The 21,988-nt window shown below is 40.6% G+C and overlaps 1 protein-coding gene across 1 annotated transcript in view; it reads left to right on the plus strand.

Annotated features, from left to right (window-relative positions):
- Window positions 1-21,988, plus strand: part of LOC100543937 (VPS10 domain-containing receptor SorCS3) — a 272,748-nt gene that overhangs the window by 76,865 nt on the left and 173,895 nt on the right. Inside the window, exon 3 of the mRNA XM_031554589.1 lies at window positions 10,435-10,502. Within this exon, the coding sequence (XP_031410449.1) occupies window positions 10,435-10,502 (68 nt within the window). The remainder of the gene's footprint in view (window positions 1-10,434; window positions 10,503-21,988) is intronic.

Below are 21,988 nucleotides of genomic sequence, written 5' to 3' on the forward strand. Positions count from 1 at the left end.
TTTTAAGTAATGGAACACTTAAGTCTGTAAGAAAAATTGCCCTTGACAGCTTTAACTGCGCTGTTCCACGTCTCCCCATGTAGACATTAGCACAAGATATTTCTAAAGTGGGAAAAATATTTTTTTTCTTTCTGTCTTTCAGAGTTCAAAAACAGATGAATGTATTTTTTAAACCCCCCAAATTTAATACTGGCTGACACCAGAAGATTTTTATTGAGGTTCTTCATACTCCTTCATTCTTTCCCCCACTGCAAAGCTGTTGTCAGTCCTTCAAATGACAGACTTTTTTTAGGGGGGGGTAAGGTAAGGGGGGGTAGGGTTTCTTAGGGGGGTAAGGTTGTTTCTTTTTTTTTTTTTTTTCCTTCCTATGGGGTCAGGTTTTATGTCAGTATGTTTTACTTTCTTTAGGAAAAACTCAGCTGGGCAAAAATGTGGTGTATTATCTATACCTCTCTTCCAAATTTTTTATTTTCTTGGCAGGTAGAGAACTGGTGAATAGTTGCTGTGAAGGACGAGTTGGAAGAACTGCAGGTTCAGACCTGCACTGCCATTGCTCTTCCTCTCTGATGTGGGCTGTATCCCCTGGGCTAGGGCTGTGCTGTGGGGTTACCCCATCCTCTTGGTGCCTCATAATCCTTAGTCCTAAATTAGGTTCCCCTGGCTGGACATCTTAGAGACTCACTCTTATAGTTTGCTGGGAAAGAGGCAACCTATCACGCCCTTGAATTCACCACTTAAACCTTCCTATGGCCAAGCATGATGAAGTAGCAATCGTGGTGTTAGCCAGGCAGTGCATTATTTGCTCACATTTCCTGTTCAACTTGCTTAGAAGGCTGCTTGATCTCTAGGTGAGGCTATTTACAAGCTGTAGTGGTATGGATCATTTTCAGTCTGTTTTGCTGGTATAGCTGTAGTCTGAAATACTGAAATGTCCAAGAGCCAAGCTCCACAGCATGTGCCTGTCCATCATGTGAATGTCCAACAACCAGCTCCTACAGTTGTTTGGTTTATAAGGGGTAATGCAAACAGCTTTGGCACTGTGGTGCTTTGTGCTGCTGATGTTGCAAACAGCTAGCTCAGTGTGGTTGCTGTACACAGAGAAATCGTTCCCAGCCTAGATTCTGGAAACATCTCATGATGTAGATTTCATGAAAGTCTACTTGATTGAGCCCTTTGAAGGAAATGGTGCTAGAGCTCCAGGGGTGTTTGGTTTGAGTGAGGAATAGGAACAGGAACTTTCTTTGCACAGGAACAAAGAAAGGAAATTGTGCAGGGAGAGTGCTTTCACAGCAACTGATGAAAATATTTTTGCTTATCTACCATCACAAAGAATAAGAAAAAGCAAACAAACAAAAACACACAATCCAAACAATGTAGCTGGTGGTGTAAGGGATTTAAATATTGTAGTGATCGTGAAATGTATATGTGTGACAGATATTTGAGTTCAGAATTACAATGAGATCAAACTCACTCTTGATTCACTCTTGATTTGAAAGAAATACCAGTAGGAAAAGGAGTTGCTAAGGCAGAATTTAACCTTGCCACAGCTGAGCTGGTAAGTTTCAAAGTAGCTGTGGGCATCTGCAGAGAAAAACTGCAGTATAAACATAGGTTCAAGGTCAGAAAAGTGCTGTCAATTTGACAGAATGCTTTTTTTATTACCTTAATATATAAGATAATCAGATCGTTTCATCTTTGTTGAATCTGTAATAATGTAAAAAATATGTTAATTGGCTAGTTAGCACTCAAACTGTTGCTTCTGACCTTTTGTCTATAGAGAGCTCTGATTTGTGCTTTTCTTCTACCTCCAGCGCTTTCTGATCCTATGTCCTTGTTAGTCTTGACTGACCCATGTCGGCTGTGAGTCACGTATTCTAAGCTATCACTTCTATTTTTGTTTCTTTTTTCTGTGATAATTCTCATACCTTGTTTTCACTACTAGTTAATTACATTTGTGAATACTTTACCTAGACTTATTTAAAGAATTACAATTAACATTTTTATTCTAACAGTGTTACATGCATTCAAGTTCAGGTGGTAAACATGTGGGAAGATCTAAATGCAGAATTTACTGTGACAGAACAATCTGTGCATTTTGCCATTATTTTCTCAATGCTCATAGTTTTTATCTGGAAAACTACAGCAATCCTTATTTCCCTGGTCTGCTGCAAGCAAGGAAATATACGAAAGTCAAAGGTGCTTGGATTGATCCTGCAATAGGCATGGAGGGTTTTCTAACTGGGCATTAAAAGCAGAAACAAGGTTTTTTTTCCAAGAGGTATGTCCATCCCCTTTGTGGTAGCATCTGTGACACTTCAACTTTTGGACTGGTTCTCCTTTAGAGAGAAGGATGTTTTCTCAGAGTAATGTTCTGAGACAATAGTATTCAATTCTGAACAATAATATTGCCATCGCCCTGCAGGTGGGTGAAGTCAAGCATAGCCAGCTGGCATCAGAGCTGGAAATAGTGTGGGGAGGCTCACCGATTGCCTCTCTTGACTACCGGGCCTGTGAGCAAGCCCACACTGCAGACCTGGTGACTTGTCCATCTCTTGCTGTCCTGTCAAAGGCAAGGCTCTGCCTTTTGGGAGCACAACAGGTGTAACTTCCTGTTCTTTGGTATAGTAGCTAATTCTCCTGATCTAGCAGTGAAGCATTTCCACACAAACAAGTAAATCTTTGGGTCATAGTCTGGAAAGGGCTTCAAGAGGTTAAACTGTCACTGTTCTGAGGGAGAAAGTTCTGCCTGTGCTCCATTCAGCACAAGTTAGAATGGTTCACTGAAGTCTAACTAAGGACAATCACTAATCTTCATATATATATATGTGTGTGTGTATATATATATATATATGTATATATATGTATATATATCTATGTATGTATGTATGGAGAATGAGGTCTGAAATGGAAGAACGAAGAGAAATTTTTATTTATTTTTTCAGGGGAAGCTTTATGGGAGCTGTTTTTCTCTCTCACTTTTAGAAATGGCTCAGACAAAATTCTTCACCTAGTTTAGTTTTTTTTATGAAATCAGTCAGTCTTCAATCCTCAAGAAAAACCTTCACCTGTCCTGGCAGTTTATAACGTCTCAAAGGGCTGCTCTGTCTTAACTTCTGTCAACTTTTTAGTATTTTTTTTCCCACTTTAATTGTAAGCTGTCCTCAGAAGGTAATGTGCCCAGACTTGGAGTTCAAGTCATTCTTTCTTTTGAGATCCCCCTGTCAGAAGTTTTAAATTGCCCTTCAGTAGGTATGTGACTCCACAAAGTTAAAATGCTGCACAAAATCTGCTGGTTCGCAGATGGTATCAGAAGATAATTGGAAGGAGAACGGAGCTGGCAAAGTAACTGGGGCCTTTTTTCATTTTTTTCTTGAACTTAGGTAGAGGTGTGCACACAGCAACTTTAAAAGGAAGAAGAAGAAAGTGAAAAAAGATAAATTAAATTTCCCAAGGCTTCAGTGGAAGTTTCTTAGCAAAGGGGAAGAATTGGGAGATATGATCCAGCATAGGTTGCTGAATCAATAAAAATAAATTATGAGTTCTTTGCTATCAGCTCTTATAATGTATGATAGGGGGACCTTAAATCATATCACCTCCTGCCAGGAGAGATTGTATTTATGTCTAACTGACTTACACAGAGATAAAGCTCAGTCTTCTGTTATTTTAAGCAATCTAGATGTCTTTTCTGGTGGGAACGTGTGTTTGTGTGCAGCAAGGCCATCCAGAGGAGCTGGGAATGATTTCGTGGTGTACAACTGTGTCTCACCAGTGGTGTGGATTGTGTAACTCAGAGGGGGCTTTTCCATCTGCCTTTAACAACTGGTGCTACTTGTAAGCTGCTAATAGTGTTGGTGTGTTTGTTCATGATAGTCTGGAATTCTTAAATGTCTCCTGTGTTTTATTGCTGTTCTTAAAAAGGCAGGTAATTCACCATGCCTTTCTCAGAGGCTCTCTCCTTGGGGACTAATAAATCTACCAATACTTAGCTTTTATGGAGTACTTTTCCCTACAAGGAGGACAAATGCTTTACGATCTGACCCAGTAGCTATGTTTAGGGCTCCACTGCAGCCTCTGGGATAGAATCCAGCTTCTCTCTAAGGGCTGATAAACCATGCTGGAGGCCTTTCTTTTATTTCTTTAGGAAGGAGATGTTAAGAAAGTGATTATACTTTGTGCGTGCACACTAAGTGTAAGTAGGTAATAGGCAGAAAGTATTTGCTGAAACTTAGGATTTACCAGTGTGGGTTTTTAATGTTCGTTGGGGGTGGATGTGTAATATATTCCCTATATATATTTGTATAGAGAATATTGTGCACTTTTTAACGTGTGCTAGAGACGTGGAAGAGCAATGTGGCTGACCTGCTGGTGGCTACAAATACCTCTCATTTGACTAAACACTGGATCTCTGCTTCGGGAGGAAAATCTGAATACTTTCCTGATGCTTAAATCCAAAAGCATGAGAGCCTACCAGGTTCAGTTCAGAATCGTTTCTCAATAGGGAAACGCATGGCACTGGGGAGGCATCTGCCTCTGTTGGAGCCAACAGGTTCTTCTTTGACAGGCTGTGTTCACAACTGAATTGCTAAAGTGGGGGGACTCAGTGTGCTTGGATCCTGTCCTGCTGCCACTGGGAATCATGCAGGAGGAGGAAGGTATGTTTTCCAGCACTGCCTCTTTGTATGAAGTGTTCTAGTGTTGCTTTTCTGCAGATTCTGTTCATTTACCCCAAGGTCTGGAAATGGGAATTTCAGACTGCTGCTTTCATCCAGAGTGTGCTTTTGTGTAGGTAATGTGATTTGTTGCTAGTGTCCTGGGGGAATCCATGGGAAGAGTTCTCGTGGTCTGGCTCCAGCTTATTCTGCTGTCTGCTTTGTATGGAGGAAAAAAAAGGGGAAGAAAGAGTGTACTCTGGCATCTTTCATACTGGAAAGTGAAAAGCGACAAAGGCAAGAGAGGGATTAAGGGAAAATATCATTCTTTTAGTTACTAGTTCTTGTTTTGAGGACAAATTTGACAGCCTCAGCCGTTTGGAGATCATAGGTTCACTGGAACATGTTTTGCTTTTGTGTGTGATCTTGGGGATTTGTCTCTTTCAATTTCAGAGGGCTCTTTTGCCAGCACTGCCTGAAGCCACCCACAGATCATTTATCTCTTCTCTAGAGAGGTCCTTTGCTTAAGGTGACATCTCTTTGCTCATGCAGAAATGTTCTGATTTCCAGTGGGCACGATTTGGCCTGCATTTGCTGTTAGCACCTTTATTGCTTTTCTCTTGTGTCTTAGGATATGCTGTTGCTTGCAAGTTTTAGTATCTAGAGTTGTTTCCTTCAGAGACTTGCTGGGCATTGGTCTGGTTATGGGAGGCAGTCAGTGATGGCTTTTTTCCTCTTTCCCCCATTTATTAAACTATCTCTCAAATGAAAACTTTTCTGGTTCTTCTGATTCTCTTCCTTATCCCACTGGAATGGGGTGTGAGTGATAGTCTGGGTGGGTGCTCAGCTGCTGGCTGAATTCAAACCACCTCACACATCAGCACTAACTAAATATATTGAACACAGATATGTTCCCACATTTGTGTAGAGAAAGGCAGATATTGGTGGCTTTTGCCTGAGTTAGCTTTAAATGCAGAGAATGGAAGAAAGATTATTTTACTTACCTTGAGTAATTCCATTGGCTTGTCGGTTAGGTCATCTTTTAAAGGGTCAAAATTAATAAAGAGAAGAAAGAAACAAGCAGCTAGGGACCTCCATAGCACAGTGCACGTCCTCAAGCATTTTAAGCCAATTTCCCTTCATCTGTGAGCAGTTCCCTGATACTGGTTCCCAGGAGCTATGCTCATTCCCATTTTTAATTTATGTATTGGGTTCTGTGGCTTGGGGGAAAGGTGGCTGAAAGTTGTGGGCAAGCTTCCTGTGATTGGTGCCTGGGGTAGAAAAGGTTTAAAAAATCATGGAAGTAGGTCTATAGGCAGGAAATGGAGTCTGTGACCCCAGCATACCAGCACAAGCTAGCAGAGAGCTCTCGTTTTTCTACGTGTAAATCTGTCCACAGTTTTTTTTTTTTTTTTTTTGTTCTGCTGTGTGCTGCTGCTGCTCATCCCTTTTCTCGTTATTAATTACTTTCTGTAAATATGTGGACAAGGCTGCTGATGAGCTGTGTAAATCTCTGTGCTGATAAAGCAGGATCACTTAGAGGGGAGATGAATTTCATGAAATCAGTCAGTGCTAGCCTTTCAGACATCTATCTGAAATGATCACTGTTCTCTTTGGCTGCTGCTCCTCTTCTCCAATATGGATATCTCCTGATGGGGGAGCATGACTGCCATTGTCTTAGTGTTTCTTGCTCATTCTTAAGTTCACTGTCAACCTGCTGAGGAAACTGCAATGTCTTTTCACTTTAATTTGTGGATAAGAGTAACGTATCTACTGTGGGGTATGTGCAAAGCACTTTGCCACCTTGGAATTGGCACAATCTGGAGGAGGGTTTAATGAACTAAAGTAAATTTCCTTTGTAGTAAAATTTTATGAGCACAAAAGATTGCTATACCACCAAATACTATGGAGAGCTGCTGAGCACTCTTATGATTTATGGGCTCAGAGATTCCTAATAATTTTCTGAACAATAGGAGCCCCTTCAGGGACGTTTTTTCAACATGGAAAGAGACTTCTCTTCCTCTTTCTGTTTACATTTTTCTCTACTTTCACATCAGTCAAATTGTGTCAAGACTTGAGTTTGTTGGATTGGGCAATCTTGAAGACCTGCTGGCTGTAGTATAGACAAGAGGTGCATCACATCAGACCTAAATTTGGTGGGTTAGTACACTTTTTCAGTGGGATGTCAGGATTTGAAAATACCAGAAAATCTTAAACTGTATTAGTGAATAAGTCACTGAGGATAAGAAAAAAAACCAACTCCTGTCGATTACACAGAAACGTTACAGCAGGGTATTTGGCCAACAGTGCAGTTTCTGGAAATAAGTAAACAAACAAAAGCATATGAGATGTGTATATGTAAAACACACTGCACAAGACAGTTATTGCAGGACTAGGAGGTCATTTATTTCCAAAGGAAAAAGAATAATTTTTCTGATTATCTTTCTCCCATCTCCACTTCTGTCTTGAAAACTGAAACAGTTTATTGAATTTTCAGGTCATTTAGTTTTGTGTAAGCTCAGCTTTAAATTGCATTTTCTAGAGGGTTTGTATTGCCTTGAGGGAGCTGTAATTCAGCCTGACCTATTTCCCAGCTCTGTCCTGCAGCCTGGTCCTCCTGTTTTCCTTTTCTGCCAGCTGAGCTGCTTAGTGCCCCCAGGGCTACCTGCCTCTGGGGTGTCCAAGGAAGTGCTGCAGCCTGCCCTGTGGGAGCAGGAGGAGGGACTCTTCCTATCTGAGCAATGCTGCCTGGAGAAAAATGCAGTTCAGCACTCAGGTGACTTGAAATTAATTTTTGGGGTGTTGATTTCGTGAGGAGACAAGACAGTTTCATTTGGGACTATAAGAGTGTTTTCTTTAAAAAAAAAAAAAAAAAGACTTAAGTGAAAGTTGTTTTTTCTGAATCAATACTACATGAAACTTTTTTATTTCTTTTCCCCAGAGCAAAATGTTTTCATCTTAATTTAAGTGGAAGACTGGGCTGTGGGGTAGAAATTCTAGATTTCCCACACTTCAGGTGAAGAACAAAATGTATATGTATTTTTTTAAGCAGTATGCTAAATGTGAAAACTCCAATTTTCAATTGAATTCAGCTTTTAAAAAGAAAACTGTCAAAATTTGAATATGAAATTACTATGACAGAAAAGCCATGGTTATTAGTTAGCATTGATGAAAACAAGCCAAGCTTCTTTACAAAGTGAACATTGGAATCAAATGTCTTGACTTGAATCAGCTTCCTTTCTTCCTTTCTTCCTTTCTTCCTTTCTTCCTTTCTTCCTTTCTTCCTTTCTACTGTCAGAATTCAATTTTGTACTGAAGAAAAAATTTATAATTTTCTTTTACTTCCTCTGTTTCTGCTGAAATATTCATGTACGCAAACATGCTAGGAAATGGGGTACTTGCTTAGAGCTGCCCCTTCACCCTTAGAATTACACCATCATAGAATGTTTGAGGGAAGGGCTTTTAAAGGCCACCTAGTCTAACTCCCCTGCAAGAACAAGAACACCTGCAGCTCAATCAGGTGCTCAGAACCCCTCCAGCCTGACCTTAGGTGTCTCCAGGGATGGTGCACCCACCTTGCTGGTAGTTGCTTAGTGGCACGGCTGGCTCCAGCACGACATAGAGGTCTCAGAACAGCCTCTTGAAATGCTTTGAGGTTTCCTTTGCAAGGCTGTGTCAAAAGCACCCTTTGAAAATAGATCAGTAACCAGACATATCTTTGGCCTCTGACTTGTGCCCTAATCTCATGAGCTGCCTCTCTAGTAGCACCATTTGCACCTGCAATCTCCTGCTGTGAGGCTGCAGGGAATGTGCCCTTGAAGTGTTTGTCGGGTAGGCTGTTTTCAAGCCTCTCCAGTCTTCTCTGGTCTTCAAGCTTCTGAACTGTTGTGAGCACTACCTGTATTGAATTTCAACAATATTATCTCAAAAGTCAGTGGGATGGGATAGTAAGATTGCTGCTTACGAGGTGAGTGGTTCTGTGGGCAGTGTGCTACCTGCAGCTGCCTTGTGGTACTAGGACCTCAAGAAACTCCTGCTGCTTCCTGGTACCCTCTGTGAGATTGAAGTGCAAAGGGATGGTTATGCTTTTGTTCTCCACGCCTTGACAATAGGCAGAGCTGGATTTTTGTTAGGCATCCTGGGTGGAAATTTCAACCAGTCCTACTAAACAACATGCCTTTACTTCGGATTAATACCCAGGAGCTGAGTAGGATTCAATCTCCTTCTGCAGAGCTGGCATTATCCTGCTGTTTGCAGGGTTTAAAGCAGACCACTGACATCTTCAAAAATACAGAGCACAGGGGATGTGAGGAGAGGCATACAGGATGCTGGAGGATTATGGTTGCTGCCTCCATTTGGAACTGCAACTTCAGGAAGAATTATCCTGATCGAACTTCAGCAGAATGGGAGAAAGGCTTCATTTAAGAAGTTTAGGGATTCAAGATCTGCTGGCTTTACTGGAAGTCCTGCTGGTTTCATAGTGATTAGGTGTCAAAAGAGGGAAGCTACCTTTGTGAAACCTCTCTGGAGCCGTGAACAATAAGAAGGGAGTCACTTCTGGCAAGGCAGTGGTTGTGCTGTGGGCATGGCTTCCAAGAACCTCTTGAGAGAATCTTGGGCATTTGTAGGGTGCATCCTAAAAACATCACTCATCAGGTTTTAGTTGCAGGCTGTACTGCTTCCATTAGTTGGTATAAAGGGATGCTGTGTGTATGAACCTTCATGGCTGTGACTGACAGCTGGTTCTTCTCCATTTGTATGGGAAGGTGTGTGCAGGGTTTAAGTTGCAATAAAAAAAGGCATTGTCCTTATTTCCTCACTGCACAGAAACAGTTTAGGCTGACATGGACTTGCATATGCTGACTCAAATCTGCCTGGCAGGTTTCTCTTCACACCCTGCTGGAAGCAGCTTGGCTTTTATCTCCCTCCTAAAGGTCTCTGCGTGGGGAAATAAAGGGAAAAATGCAATCGGGGAGGGAGCTGTGAATCCAGTAGAGAGATGGATGCTCAGAGCATCTTTTTGAAAGCCATTAAGTTGGGCACTGACTGCATAGTCACGTATCAAGGTGCTTAAAATTTGAACAGGTCTCTTCCCGGTATTGTGCTGACGGTAACAGACTGCTGCAGCCTTTGTGGTATTGATTAATCCTTTCGTATTTTTCCTTTCTGCAGAGCTTTAAAACTCCTCACCCAATCTTCACCCAGCAGCCTTGCAGCTGGGAAACCCAAACAAAAGAGTGGCAAGTCCCATTGCTGTGGAGGAGGAAAAGGGAAGGAGAGAACAGGTCTTTTGGAAAAAGGGAGGTAGAAAGGTCCTTGTTGCAGCAAGAGTAGTTTTGGGCAAAATGGACTGCTTTGCTGGATAGGGATCTTCATAAACAAACTTGCCATTACTATCTGAGGTGATGAGGTAGTTCACATCAGCATCTTGAGAGAAAAAGGAAAATGTCAAATGTAATTTCTAACTGGACTGTTGGATTAACAAGGGTACACCCAGTTCCATTCCTGACCTTGAATAACGTAGATGTAGAGAGGGCAACTCACAATGTTCAGTTAATTCCTGTTGGCAGGTTTTATTTCAAATGCAAAACGTCTCTGGGATTAGAATAAATGTTACTGGTTACATGATGCATTAAGGGAATGATTTTTCCTTTTTAAAACTTGATATCATAATACTGCAACCTTAATGAATAAATGCTAAACTCTCCTTTGGATGATTTCAGATGCCTTATGTATTGTTACACAGTCTAAAGGAAACTTTTTTTTTTTTTCTTTTCCCTTCTAGGTGATACTCATTCTGACAAAGCTCTATGACTTCAACTTGGGAAGTGTTACTGAGAGCTCACTGTGGAGGTAAGCAGATCATGCAGAACACAGTACTGGTGTGGATGTGTGCACTGTGCCTCTTGTAAAACTGGAGGGTGAGCAAGGGGGATTGGAGCTGATCTGGGGAGGAGAGGGAAGGGAGTATGAGGTAGACATGAAGCTGCTTTTTGGAAATGGACACAGGATTGAGAAAACATTGATTTAACAAGGTGAGGTCTGCATATGTGAGGCTTTCTTTAGGTAGGGAATTTCCTTGATGCCCAGAGGAGGTTGGTTTCATTCAGTCCTTTCAAGTTCTCTTTTCATTTCTCAGAACCTCTGCCACTATGCTGGTAATGAGAGTATTCTCTGTAGATGGAAACATGCTTGCTGGAGCAAGCGTACAAGATGTTTTACAACCGAGTTTCTGCTAATCTCAGTTTAGCTAATCTCAGTCATGTTCCTCAGCCTTGTGAGCTGAAGTGGTCATCTCAGCAGTGAATTGGTGATGCTTGAGGCTTTGAGGGCAGTAGCCACGAAAGTACTAGAGATCACAGTGAGGTACTGGCATCTCCTGCACTATGGGCTAACTCAGATAATGTCACATGCCTGTCATCTGCCATGTTTCTGATAGTGCGCAGGAGATGGAATGTCCTGGCTTGGGAAAGCACACTGGATAGAGTGTATGTGTGTTAAAAGAAAGGAAAAAAAAAACAACAAACAAACAAAAAAAACCCAAACACGCAGAACACCCCTGTAATAAATAAATAAAGGCAGCCCAGTTTCTTAATCTCTCCAAATCAACAATAGTTTCTACCTGCTGAGAACTGCTCTTCCTTCTAATAGCCCACCTGTAGTGTGGAAAGGGTATGACATTAGTAGAATTGTTATTGTGGTTTTTACTGTATGGACCAAAAAAAAAAAAAGGAGAGGGGGAAGGAGTGGTAGAGCCATTGGGGGAACCACAGGTGCTTTGTATTAGATTTACCTTTTCTATCATGGATGTTACTCAACCTCCAGAAATTGTAGTTTGTGAAAGTTGTTGCTGTGTTGTAACTGTTGTTCCAGGTGTAAGCAAGCGGCTTCTGGCCAGGTGATCTACTGTCGTTTCTTCCAAGTTAATTTAAAAGCCCCTGTTTTGAAAGTATGTTGTGGGGTCGTCTCCATTAATACTCTGAAGGGTTAATTGTTTGGTAGAGCTCTTGAAATTTCTCAGTTTGCACAGTTACTCCAAAGCCTAATTGCACTGCACTGTGGTAATCTGCAAAGGTATAAATAACCATGCAGCTAATAAGAGAGAACACAGTAATTTCCACTTACTTCATACTTTTCAAGATATTTAAGCCTTAAAACTTTTGCCTCTTTACTTAACAAGTACAAATGGTGCTGTAATTGTACTTTAAATGTAATTGCTTAGCAATCTGCTCTGCATAAATAATGTAACAAGCAGACAAATTCTGTCCTAATACTGATCTCACAGCAGCACCTGAGCTCTGCAGTAAGGTAACAGCAGCATGCCTCCTGGAGTTTTCCCAGTGGCAGAAATAAGGTAGTTGATTATCTTGGGAAATGCACTGACTTGTGAATGGGTTTCAGGTGGTTCTGGAACACCTCTGTTTCTCTTCTGCGGTGAAATAGAGGCCATTGTGTGGTCTAGAGACTCAGAGAGGTAGAGAAGTCAGAATTCCTGGTTTCTTTTCCAAGATCTGTAAGGAATAGTTGAGGTAAGAGCTAGCAGGTAGAGTTCCTGGGCTCTCAACCTGGAAAATTCAGGATGAAACCATACTACGCTTCAGAGGGAAGCGTGGGTTTTTAGAGAACAGCTTGAACTTTATTTGGAAAGGATATTGCAGCAATAGAAGCAGATACTATGTAGAAGCAATAACCTGAGACTACTTTTCTCAGGATATTCTTTGTGCATTAAGGTATCTGAAACTTTGCATTATTTAAGTAGATACTTTTTAATGCTTTCTCATAATTTCTGAGAACCTGAAAATTTCACAAGGAGGATTTGTCTTTATGGAGTAAATTTTAGTCTTCTGACCATATAATTGCTTTCCTTACTTTTCTGTAGACTCGTTCAAAACCATGTTTAAGTCTCAGGTGCTGGGTAGGCTCCATTGAATGCAAATGTCATAGGATCATAGAATGGCCTGGGTTGAAAAGAACCTCAAAGATCATCTAGTTTCAACCCCCCTGCTATGTGCAGTGTCACCAACCACCAGACCAGGCTGCCCAGAGCCACATCCAGCCCGGCCTTGAATGTCTCCAGGGATGGGGCATCCACAGCCTCCTTGGGCAACCTGTTCCAGTGCGTCACCACCCTCTGAGTGAAAAAACTTCCTCCTAATATCTAACCTAACTCTCCCCTGTCTTATTTTAAAACCATTCCCCCTTGTCCTATCACTATCAACCCATATAATAAAATATGTTGTCATCAGCAGAAGGTCATGAAATTTCCATTATTATTTTTTCTCTTTCTGTTTTCTGGGATTATCACTTGTTTTTTCTTCTAATCAAGTATCCTGTCCATCTGAGCAACAGTGCTGTGATGCCTATTCTGAGCACTTGGTAAATAGTTGCTGCCATAAGAAAGGAGTGGCTTTTGTGGCAGAAAGAAAAGAATCGCACAGCAGTGCTTCAAAGGATGCAAAGATAGAGCACAGTGGAATGCAATCTTCAAATATCATCATGCCTCTGCCTGCTTTGCGCATCAAAAGCTTTTGCTCTGTTTCCCCCCGGGTTATAGCGTGAGATACTTCTTTTAATGGAAAATGCTATATAAGAGAAATTTCTAATTCCTGCATTTAAATATAAGGACAAGTAAATCGATATGAAAACATCCTGAATGTAATTAAAAAGAGAGCCAGAGCAGGAAAGAATTAAAAGTTATATTGGATAGTGCTCTTCTATCAGGCTGATAAGAATTTAGTCAGAGGAAATGGTAGTCAGCATTTGAATGCAGGAGCACGGATGTGGCTCTAGTAAGTAAATCCATGTTTCTGAGGCCCAAAAATATCACAGAAAAAGCTTCAGTTGCTCCTGAAACAGTCAGGCTTGAGGCAGTAAGCTTTGAGGAAAGGCACACATCCTTCCATATTGTGAATGCTGCATCTCTTCTTAGTAACAAGGAATATCTGTCAGTTGGGGTTTGTAGTTTTGTTTTTCTCACTGAGAGAGTAGAGGAGATTTTTTTTCCTCCTATGCGATAAAGCTACCTTATTATGATTGTACTTGTGACGATGTGAGACATCAACATATTTACTGAGAGGTTTTTTCATAGAGCAGGATATATAGTCGTAAAAATTAGATAAGCTTTTAAGGTATAGCAACATTTCATTGCTTCTCATTTCCTAATATCTACATTGCTAGTTCTTGAGAATCCAGCTACCATTCTGTCTGCTTTTACTTAAAAGCTGTATTAAGAAATAGAACTGTGTTTTCTGTAGCATTTTCTTTTAAGTGAACACTTCATTTTTAATAAGTGGAAAACAGTCCTCCCTCTTAATCTATAATCTGGAATGATTTTGATTTGAAGTGCTATTGGAGAACCTCCAGTTCCCAAACTCTAGTCGGCCAGGATCCCTGCACCCAACTTCAGCTCCCACAATGAATGTGATCATGTAACAGTCATCTGTCATGAAATGTGAACTGTGTCTGCAAAGAGTAGCCATCAGGCTCCTTCATGGAACTGTGGTCTCAGAAGGCATCTGTCAAACCCAGAGGAATGAAAGGGTTAGATATGCAAAATACAGTGTCTAAAAGACATCATTTAAAACTAAAAATAGAAGGCTGAGTTTTTAACTTGTTCTTCTGTGGAAAATTTCAAACAAATCTCATTAGGACAAAAAAAGTCTGTTCAGTGGTTTATTTCTTCAAATGCATGTTCATAATGCTTCCAGGTGTTGTGACTGTGATAGATGAGGTTTGCTTTCAAATGTATGCTGTGCTCAAATGTAATATATGGGGTGCTCTGTAGGTTAGACACGAGGCATAAAGTCCTTTCATTAGTTAATCTTGTTGCTATCCAGTTGTTTCCTTTTCATTTTATGAGTTTGAATAATCACAAATTTATTGAGGTTCTTTTCTTATTCTGTAGACTTCTAGAATTCAGAATTTTTTACAAGCAAAGGAGGAGTCTTATGAAAATTTCCTTGCTTGTTGCTAATCCTGACTCCTATTTAATCTGTACTCTGCTGAGATACACGAACATGAGATTCTGCGTACGTATTTAAAGTGTTCTCATCTGTTTTTGCCAGTATAGGGTGAGCAGTTTTTCTTGTAAGATAACTGGAATAAAAGGGTTTTTTATTTGGTTGGTTTTGTTTGTTTCTCTGCTTTTGTTATTTTTCTTTTGTTGTCACCTTATTTAGTATCCAGGAGCTCTGGTTATTAGTACTTCTAATTGTTTGGCTTGTGGTAGCTAAAAGGCAGTCTCCATCCCAAGGGAACTTTCAATCTCAGATGAAGGCAAAGAGACAACAGGGTGATACAAGAGACGAGAAGCCCAAGTTACTGGGGAGTTATTTATGCTCAGTGTGATAGCCATGAATGCAGCACATCAGCTAATTGGGCAGTGGGGAGTAGTTCAGATTTTCTTCCAAAGTGTGAGTACTTGCATGTGTCAGCTCTGAGTCCCTGCTGCCATTTTACCCACCTTTGATGTGTCCCCTGGAGTTTCCATCCTCTGGCTGTAGTCCCAGGCTAAATCATCTGATGGCATATAATGCTGGCCTATGCATTAACCCATATTGAAAATCATAACTGGCTTTTTTTTGAGATTCTAAAATATTACTGAAGTTATTTTATATATATTTATTTTTTGTTTTCATGCTTATTAACCAAGAAATTGTGTTTCCATGGCAGCAAAAATCCCCACTACGTGGTTTGTTTTTCTTTTGTTTTTTACTCTTGTGGCTGGGCCTGGAGGGATTGTTCTGTCATCTTAGAGCTGTGTAGAGTTAGGAAAAACTTTCAGTTTTTTATGAGAGACAGCTGCAAAACAGATCACCTACAACTCCAAGCTTGGAACTGAGAGAGGTAAAACGACTCAACTTGTTTGCAAGCTGCTTCATATCTTTTACTGTTCTTTCATTCAATTCTGTTTGAATTACCACAAGCTTATATGTTATTTCTTATTATATCCTTGCATTTTACTCTCCCACGCTGTCTTCAGAGGCCACCAGCATCTTTTGGTGTACTAGCATTTGTTCATGCTGCTTTCTGTGCCTTAAGTTCATGCATTACATGTGCAGCTGGCTTCAGATAGTGCTGCCCTGCAGGCGTGAAATGGTATGATAAGCCTTGGCTTGCCTTTAAGAGCTGGGGTTTAATCTCTCTGCTCCAAATTTACCCATCTACCAGACAGGTGAGGATGAAGAGAGAGCCTGCGAGATTCAGTGAACATGACTGAAATTTCCATGCTATCTCTTGCAAAGAAGGTAATCTTGAACCAGGTCATGGCCCAGAACCTCATTAAAAGGGATTCTTCCACACTGGTGATGCGTTATTTAGACTGCAGAGCTGAGTTAGGCAGTTCCCAGCTTGCGCCACCGCCTCTTGCTCAGTGTCACACATCTTGAAATGGGGCAGTGTGATTTCACTGACATTTTCTGTAGTGAAATGGTCTCCAAACAGCCACCATGACCAGCTGGCATCTCCCTGCAGTATTGTCAGATTTGATTACATCTATTGTTTTTCAGTATTAAGCTGACAACATGCATCTCGGATATATGTTGTTTTCTGGAGCACTGTATTGAAGCGTAAAATTAATAGAGCTGGTTTTCAGAGTAATAATGCTTCCCGTCACTGCATCTTATTTGGCATTTCTAAAAAAGTAGCAAAGTGAAGAATTAATCTGCTGATTAAAAAGAAGGTTTCATCTTATCTGCAATCAGCTATCTATGCATGGAAGAAAGGAGCTTGCTTTGGATATTCAAGCACATCTGTGGTGTCTCTTGTATTCAAAAAAGCAGGGTCTCTAAAAATTTAGTGACTTTGTTGTTTTTTTGTGTGTGTATAAATTACTTAACTCTGTGTTGGTGACTTTTCTCAGACTTTATGAGCCACTTGTCATTTCAGAGGCTGCAAGCTGCTAGGTTCAGGCTGCTTGCTGGAATGGGAAACTGAAGGAGATGCAGAGTGAGTAAGGGTTGTTCAACAACCTCTCAGCACCTTGAGTTGAGATTAGTCTGGAACTAGAGCAGCATCTCTGGATAATTCAGTTCTTTATCTCTAGTACTCCTGCTGACTTATATTTTGCCTGCAGTGAATGATTTGGGTTACCTTGGCTCAGTGCAGCTTCTTTGTTAGTTGTTGGGTGCTACGCCATGCATGGAAGCCATACCTGAGCTACTGGTGAGGTGCACAATAGCTGTGTGTTGGTCCGTTCCCGAGCTTGCTGCTGCCAAATGAAGATCATCGCTGTTCAATAAAGAAAATTCCTTGGCCCAAATAGCTATATAGTCAGTACCTGTGAAGAACAGAAGAGGCAGCATTCTTGAACCGACTGGGGAAATTTATTCTTTGCTCTTATGGTTAAGTGCTTGCTTATTTTGGAGAAACAGGTCTTGTTCTTTTGTTCAAGCTGACTTACAAGGCTTGGCAGACATCTGACATCTGTATTTGTCCAGCTGCATGTGTGTTGTAACAAGCATTAGAAAGTGGGTCCTAGCTCAGAAAGAGAGAAAGCTTTGACAGCTAGAAAGAGTTGTTGAGTATCAGCCAGGAGAGAAATGAATGGGTAAAGGGCATTGCCTTAGGAATGCTGTGGGGATACTAAACGTTCATGAAAGATTGCATATAAAGGCTTTTCAGTATTCTTTTCATGATGAAGGGGTGGCTTAGCCTCACTGTGTTCCCTGGTTTAGAGGGTATCTGTGATGAGAGGGTTACAAATTGCAGATCATTAGATAGTGATAGCCATTCACCTTTGTATCCCACTGTACAATTGAAGCCGTTTGAAGTAAGTAATTATGACCTGTTTCAAAATTGCTCTTCTGGTGATTCATTATCCTTCCAATTGTGGTATCTGGGAGACTTAAACAGATCTTTTACTTGTATGTACTTCTGGAAATATGTGTATGATATTGTCTTGGGCTACATGTATGGATATATGCATCCATGGGATAAAAAAGGGAAAAGGAGAATAACATTCATAAAGTGAAATGGAGGAAACTGCAGGGTTCTTCCTCCTTGAATATTCCAGGTATTGTTCAGAGCATACGTTCTTTGTAGCTCATAATTTAAAGAGACGCTGGCATTGCAACAAGTGGGTAAAATCAGTTAAACCTGTTCTGAGACATTTGCTTTGGGAACCAATAATGAAAATTAATAGTATAGTATATTAATAGTATTAATGGTATGAAATTTAAGATGTTTTAGAGTTAGGCATACTCAGTAATAAGAAATGAGATGATTGTGTTATTTCATTCTTTGACTACTGGAGAGAAGCTTCATCTGTCTTTTTCCCTTCCTTTAGCAAGTAATAAAGTTAATATTGCCTCAGAGATGTAGGGAACTAAGGGGACAATGCAAGGTCATGCAAAAAGCAGTAGCCCAGCACATGTGAGTCCAAAAGCCTTTCTGCATGTCTTTGGGTGTTGTGCAGGTGCAAGTCCCACCCTTAAAAGGCCTTAGTTGTCCTATTTTGTGGAGCTTACCTGCCTTTTGTGAACCAGTCTTCTGGATGGCTCATTTGTCATCTCTCTCAATTACTCCATCAGTGACCTTTCTGTGGGGGTGGTAATTTCATCAGACATGGGACCTTTTGGATTTGTTAATCTTTTGTTTGCCAAAAAAAGCTCTGAGACTAATTGCCAAGACTTCCCAGAAGATATTAGTTTACAGATTTTAATGACACTTATGATTTATTAATGTGCTTCTCCCTGCATCTGCTCATCCCTATTCCTTGGTGGAATTCCTGCTGAATCAGAGAGAATTAATAAAAACAAAACTGCAGATTGTTATGGTGTTTTAGCAAGGCTGTTAATTAAAAACTTTTAGTAATACTCAGAGTGTTTTATTAATATCTCTGATTCTCTGAAGACACAGGTAAGTCTTGGCTTTGACAACTTTCTGCCTTGGAATCTCAGTTTGGTAAGGGTGTTGCGTATCAGTCAGCAATGATAGCATAGAGGCTCACATTTACATGTGCACGTGGCTCATGGAGTACAACACATCTTCTCTTAACAGGACTGGTCCCAGTACTGAATCTTGAGAACTCTATCATTTCATAGTCACTGTGCCCAATATGGCATCTAACCACCACATCACCCATCAGCCCTGTTTGTAAGCAGCAGCTCTAGTGGAGCTCCTTTCCTGCTTGGCTCTCTTACCAGCTGTGTCAGTATCTCCTATGTACTTCAGCAACCTTCTTGACTGTTTCCTCTCTGTTGCAGCTTCAAAGCAGGGCTGCTTTGCTGAACTCATTAACCTCCAAATATGGGCCTCTGGAAGTATACAAGCTGGTCAGTGATTCTGAATGTTCCAAGTCTCTTTGTGTGAGGAACATTTGTGGTTAAATAGATCTGGAAGGGTCACTTGATTGTATATTAATTTTGATCTTATAGGCTACTGGGTCATTGTTCTTTTCCAAGTAGGCTTGGGAGTTTGAGGTTACATCTTGTTTTCTGGGTAGAAACAGAGAGGTTAAGAAGAAAAAAATTTATCAAAATTCAAAACTTTTTGAAGGAATGTTCTTCTTAGGGTAAAGACAGATTTCCAGGTAAAATGGAGAAGAGGGCAGAAGTGGGCTTTGTTTTGATTTCACTTTCCTACTTTTCAGATGAGAGCCCCAAGCAGCCATTTCTCTTTTCCTCTCTCCTTCGTAACTATTGAATGATTTATATTCCACAAAAGAGCACCAACAGGAGAGGCTGTGAATCTCTCCAGGGAGAAGAGTGATACTAATCTTACACATAGAAGATCCAGGTTCAAGCCCTTGCTCTGAATGAGCATAAAAGGAAGTGGTTTTTTATTCCACAAGTAATTAAATTGTGTAACTCATTGCTACAGGATGTTGTGAGGCAGAAATAATAAAAGCATAAATGGATTTCAGAGGGGACCTCAGTGAGTTAATGGAGGATATTTCTGCTGGTGGCTATTAAACCTGATAGTGTGGCTGTAGCCTCTGGCTTACAGTAATTATTTTATGATATGGCATTCAAGGAACAGACAGGTTTGCAGCCTTTGGATCAGTGTTGCAAAAATGTTATCCCTTCTTCGTTATCTGTTCTTCAGCAAGAGCTATTCATGCTTCTGATAGCATAGCCTACTGAATACATGTTATGCTATGGAATTTTAAGGGATTAGTGGTTTGACTCTCCAAGTCAAGAGAGATGATGGAGAGAGTGTTGAGAGGAATTGTGCTCTCTTTGCTGTTTCTCGTGATTTCCCAGAATATTCTGGTTAGTTGCCAGTACAAATTTTTTATTTGACTTACTGTGGCTGTTTCATGTAACCAAGAGATTTGAGTCTTCCACATTATGGGTAAATTCTGCATCCATTACCCAGCTGGTGACTTTGACATAATTTTCTAGACAGTCCTTTCAGTCAAATTCTGTCCACATCTCATATCTTTCAATTGCAAAAAGCTAGGTGGTGGTGTAGAAGATGTCTCAACAGTAGAAATATCTTTTGGCATTAATTTTCCTGTAAGTCTGAAGGTCTCAGTGTGTTTTGATGAAATTTGAGTTTGGGGGGTGGGAAAGCATTAGAACCATATGATTGCCCTTGATTTTGCAGTTTGCATATGCTGCATTTAATGTATCTTTTCTGTCTTTGTTAATGAAATTCTCTGATTATGAGTTCCTCAAGAATAGAGATGTCCTGTCTCATCAGATATGTATTTTTGGGTTTAGGAATCTTCCTACACATCTAGTCTTGCAGTTTTGGTGGGGAAGACCAGAGGAAACTATGCAAAAACTGAGTGTTCTCAGAGTATTGCAGCTGCCATGCAGTCATACTGTCAGAATCTTGTCTCTGACAGGTTAAATGTGTTTGTACTGCTTTGCCTACTTGTTTAGAAAAGTAGCAAGGCAGCAATCAGAAGGGATTTTGTAGCCAAGATCCTGCTGTTGCAGATCCTGTGGGTGTTGTGACTGTTGCTGCATCAGCAGAGCTGCATCTGTTAACAGGAATTGGCTATTCCAGGTCTTCTTTATCATTTGGAACAGCAATTCCATCGCTCTCATTAGAGAGCTGCTCCTTTTGTTGAGTTATCTCATCTTACATTCTAATTAGATTTGGATGCCAACTGCAATACTTTTTTTCTTCAAGCCACATTTGAAGATGAATTTGTTGGGCCTTACTCATGTCTTTCTGATCACTTTTTACCATGTTGAGGATTTTCATTGGCACAGATTAGTAGCAGATACGTTTAATGTGGATGTGTGCTATTATTAATGAAAACTACACATTGAATTCACTTATAAGTAAATAGATAATTGCAAAATAAATACTTCCATAATAAATCATATAAGAATGTTCATACCAGATCAAATCTGATAGGACTTGGAAAGCTTGAAAAGAGATGCCTGGAAAAGAAAATAATGCAAATTTTGTAAAGCTAGATTGTGTGGACAGGGTCTCTAGTAAAGCAAAGGAGGAAGCATCTCTTACTTGAGGAAAGGCTGAGCAACCTGGGGCAGTTCATCTGGAAAAGAGAAGGCTCGGGGGGAGTCTCATCTAATGCGCAAAAACATGATGGGAGCCTACAGTGTACATGGAGAAAGACTCTTTTTCAGTTGTGCCCAGTGGCAGAACAAGAGACAATGAACATAAACTGAAACACAAGAAGTCCTGTCTGAACATCAGGAAACACTTCTAAGTGTAGGGGTGACTGTCAGACGTTTTCCAGAGGATTTATGGAGCCTCCATCCTTAGAGATACTCCAAAGCTGTCTGGATACGGCGATGGGAAACCTGCTAGGTAGCACTACTTCAGTGGGAAGGGTTGGACCAGCTGAACTCTAGACATGCCTTCCAATCTCAGCCATCCTGTGTCTGTGTGAAGAATAAAAGAGCATCAGACTGAGCTTCAGGACAAGTGGAAGACTTGTTATTACAACAACATGTACTTGATCTATGGATCTCCTTGCTGGAGGATATTTTGGAAGCTGAAGTTCACATGGGTTCAAGTGGCGTCTAGACAGGTTGCTAGAAGCAAAAATCTGTCAAGAATTGTATTACATGCAAAGACTTTAGGGAACTTTCTGTGTCACAGATATGCTTCCCCTTGCTCTTCAGGCACTCAGAGCTGGATCAGGAGCCAGCAGGTACTCACAGTGCATCCTTTCTGTGTTGATGCCACCTCATGGTTGCTGGGGGATGTAGTTCCCTGTGTTAAATCCAAGCTGTACATCAATGTATGTGATTTATTTCTCTTTGAGTGAGCTGTTCTTTTCCTTTCTCTTCCCCTTTCTCTCCTCCCCTGACTCTTCTTTTTCTTCCAATTAGGCTTTGAACCAAGTCATATAAATCTTTGATGCTTTGTACAGTGGCTGGTAGAATTTAGTGCTTTAACACGGGTTGTGT

This window comes from Meleagris gallopavo, chromosome 8 (genome assembly GCF_000146605.3).
Source record: "Meleagris gallopavo isolate NT-WF06-2002-E0010 breed Aviagen turkey brand Nicholas breeding stock chromosome 8, Turkey_5.1, whole genome shotgun sequence".
Taxonomy (NCBI): Eukaryota; Metazoa; Chordata; class Aves; order Galliformes; family Phasianidae; genus Meleagris; species Meleagris gallopavo.